This window comes from Protobothrops mucrosquamatus, unplaced genomic scaffold, assembly GCF_001527695.2.
Source record: "Protobothrops mucrosquamatus isolate PMUCROS unplaced genomic scaffold, P.Mucros_1.0 scaffold4516, whole genome shotgun sequence".
Classification (NCBI taxonomy): domain Eukaryota; kingdom Metazoa; phylum Chordata; class Lepidosauria; order Squamata; family Viperidae; genus Protobothrops; species Protobothrops mucrosquamatus.
Genome location: NW_015390421.1, coordinates 16,595 through 19,555, shown reverse-complemented (window position 1 = coordinate 19,555; position 2,961 = coordinate 16,595). Strand labels below are relative to the sequence as shown.

General features: G+C 47.1%; 1 protein-coding gene across 1 annotated transcript in view; it reads left to right on the top strand.

Annotated features, from left to right (window-relative positions):
• The window catches only part of SCARF2 (scavenger receptor class F member 2), a gene marked incomplete at its 3' end in the record, with an annotated part of 41,682 nt that overhangs the window by 22,813 nt on the left and 15,908 nt on the right, over window positions 1-2,961 (top strand). Inside the window, exons 4-5 of the mRNA XM_029286675.1 lie at window positions 132-651; window positions 2,576-2,794. Coding sequence (XP_029142508.1) covers window positions 132-651; window positions 2,576-2,794 — 739 coding nt within the window. The remainder of the gene's footprint in view (window positions 1-131; window positions 652-2,575; window positions 2,795-2,961) is intronic.

Below are 2,961 nucleotides of genomic sequence, written 5' to 3'. Positions count from 1 at the left end.
AAAAAAAACAAAAAACAATCCACAGCCACTGTGCTATAACAGGGTAGAGTTGCTCAAAGCTAACCGTGGGGGGATTTATGGGAAGCGGGACCCCTCCCAGGGTGCTCCCCTGCTCCTCTCATCCCCTGCAGAGTGTCCCCGACTCTTTTGGGGTCCAGACTGCAAGGAGCTATGCAACTGCTACCCCAACGGGCAGTGTGAGGACGTGACGGGCCAGTGCACCTGTAACGCCAACCGCTGGGGGCCTCGGTGTGAGAACGTCTGTCTGTGCAAGCACGGCAAGTGTGATCAGAAGACGGGCAAGTGCTCCTGCGAGCCGAACTGGTGGGGGGCCCAGTGCGCCAGCGCCTGCTACTGCAGCCTCAACTCGCAGTGCGATCAGAAGACAGGCCTCTGCATCTGCCAGCCGGGCTGGTGGGGGCGCACCTGCAACAATCAGTGCGCCTGCAGCACCTCGCCCTGCGAACAGTTCACGGGGCGCTGCCAGTGCCGGAGCCGGACCTTCGGCCCTCGCTGCGACCGCTACTGTCAGTGCCACATGGGGAAGTGCAACCAGGTGGACGGGACCTGCACCTGTGAACCGGGCTACCGGGGCAAGTTCTGCCGGGAGGCCTGTCCGGCCGGCTTCTACGGACAAGGCTGCAGGCGACGGTAAGCGGGGGCCCCTCGGAGTTTCCCACACACACCCTCCGGGATTTGGAGAGGGCAGGGCAGATGGGCAACACTCCACCCCGTGCCCAGCCCCTTTGGGCCTTTCATCGGAGTAGCTCAGGGCAGCGTCCCTCCACCAGGGCAAGTTTTAAGATGGGCAGATTTCAACCCCAGTCGGCCACGCTTGCCGAGGTGGAGAGACGTCTTCCGGGACTGACCGGCAGGTATCATGTGATCTTCCCCGTAAACATTGAGCAAGGAGCAGCCTCTTTATGCAGGTTCAGTCCTACTGCAAGAAAGATGTTAAAAGAGACGGCAAGAGGTAACTCCTAAAAAGAATACATAATCCCCATACGTCCCTGACTGGGCGTTTGAGATCATTTATAACTTGAATTTTTTAATCAAGGAACATCCCTGGATTGTTAAACTGCTCAAAGAAAGCAGAATTGGGGGATTCCTCCGATTATCCGGGATAGCGAAGGGCAGAGTCTTGTCCGAGCGCCTTGTAGAATGCAGAAGATGGCAGAAGTCCCACATGCAGATTTGCCCTCTATCACACACACACATACACACACACACACACAACACAACACACACACCAGTTCAGGAGAATTTTGATGTTTCAAAACGGACAATGTGCAACAAGGGGGATTTCAGCCTCCATCATCCCCAGCTGCCAGATCCTCAAACCACATTGGTTCAGGGTTTTCAGAATTGCAGTGACTGAGAGAGAAAAAGGATCAAGCGACCTCAGGGGAATTCCACCTCCATCACAGCACAGCCAGTTCCCAATAAACTTTGTCTGTAGCGCAGCGCTTGTTCTCGACTTACAACCACGATTGATATCAGAACTTCCATTGCTAAGCAAAGCAGTTGTTAAGCGAGATGGACCCTGTTTTACACCCTTTTTTGCCGTGGTTGCTAAGCGCATCACTGCCATGAAGGGAATGATGTGGTTCTTAAATGATTCCAGCTTCCCCTCTTGACATTGCTTGTCAATAGAATAGAATAGAATAGAATAGAATAGAATAGAATAGAATAGAATAGAATATGGAATAAGAATAGAATATGGAATAAGAATAGAATATGAAATAAGAATAGAACAGAACAGAACAGAATAGAATAGAATAGAATAGAATAGAATATGGAATAAGAATAGAATATGAAATAAGAATAGAACAGAACAGAACAGAACAGAATAGAATAGAATAGAATAGAATAGAATAGAATAGAATAGAATAGAATATGGAATAAGAATAGAATATGAAATAAGAATAGAATAGAATATGGAATAAGAATATGGAATAAGAATAGAACAGAACAGAACAGAACAGAACAGAACAGAACAGAACAGAATAGAATAGAATAGAATATGGAATAAGAATAGAATATGAAATAAGAGTAGAATAGAATATGGAATAAGAATAGAATAGAATATGGAATAAGAATAGAACAGAATAGAATAGAATAGAATAGAATAGAATAGAATATAGAAAATATGGAATGGGATGGAATAGAATAGAACAGAATATCTTTATTGTCATTGTGTAACTCACAATGAAATTCTGTCCACAGTGCATACTAGACATAAGTAAAAACCACAAGTAAAAATAAAATAAAAATAGTAAAAATAATGATAAAAAATATAAAATAATATAAAATAAAATAATAAATAATAAATAAAAATAGTCACTAAATGAATGGTTGTGAATCAAGGACTATATCTGTACTAGCCTAAAGTTCCTCTTTGGATAGGGAAGAATCCCATCCTTAAAAAAACGGGAAGAAATGCCCAGAAGCCTCCCTGCCAAGTGCCTGGTAGGTGCCAGTTGCCTGCTAAGGCCAGAATGAGCCAGTGCCTCCTGCCAGGTGGCTCTCCTGGCCCCGTGGCCCCTTCACAGCACTTTCGGCTTTGTCTCTGCAGGTGCGGTCAGTGCAAGGAGCTGCAGCCGTGTACAATTGTGGACGGCCGTTGCCTGGCCTGCGAAGCTGGTTGGAACGGCACCAGGTGTGACCAGATCTGCTCCCTGGGCTTTTATGGCGAGGGCTGTGAGCAGTCCTGCCCCCCCTGCAAGGACGGCCACACCTGCAACCACATCAACGGCAAGTGTTCCCACTGCAATCCAGGCTGGATCGGAGACAGGTGAGTGTCTGATGGCCCCTGAGTACTGAGTGTCTTTGATCAGGGGTCCTCCACCTTGGCAACTTTAAGACTTGTGGACTTCAACTCCCAGAATTCCTCAGCCAGGTTTTTAATACCTTCTTGGGCTTTTGTGTTTGGAGTTGCTCCTGTTCCTGTGGCATGAACTT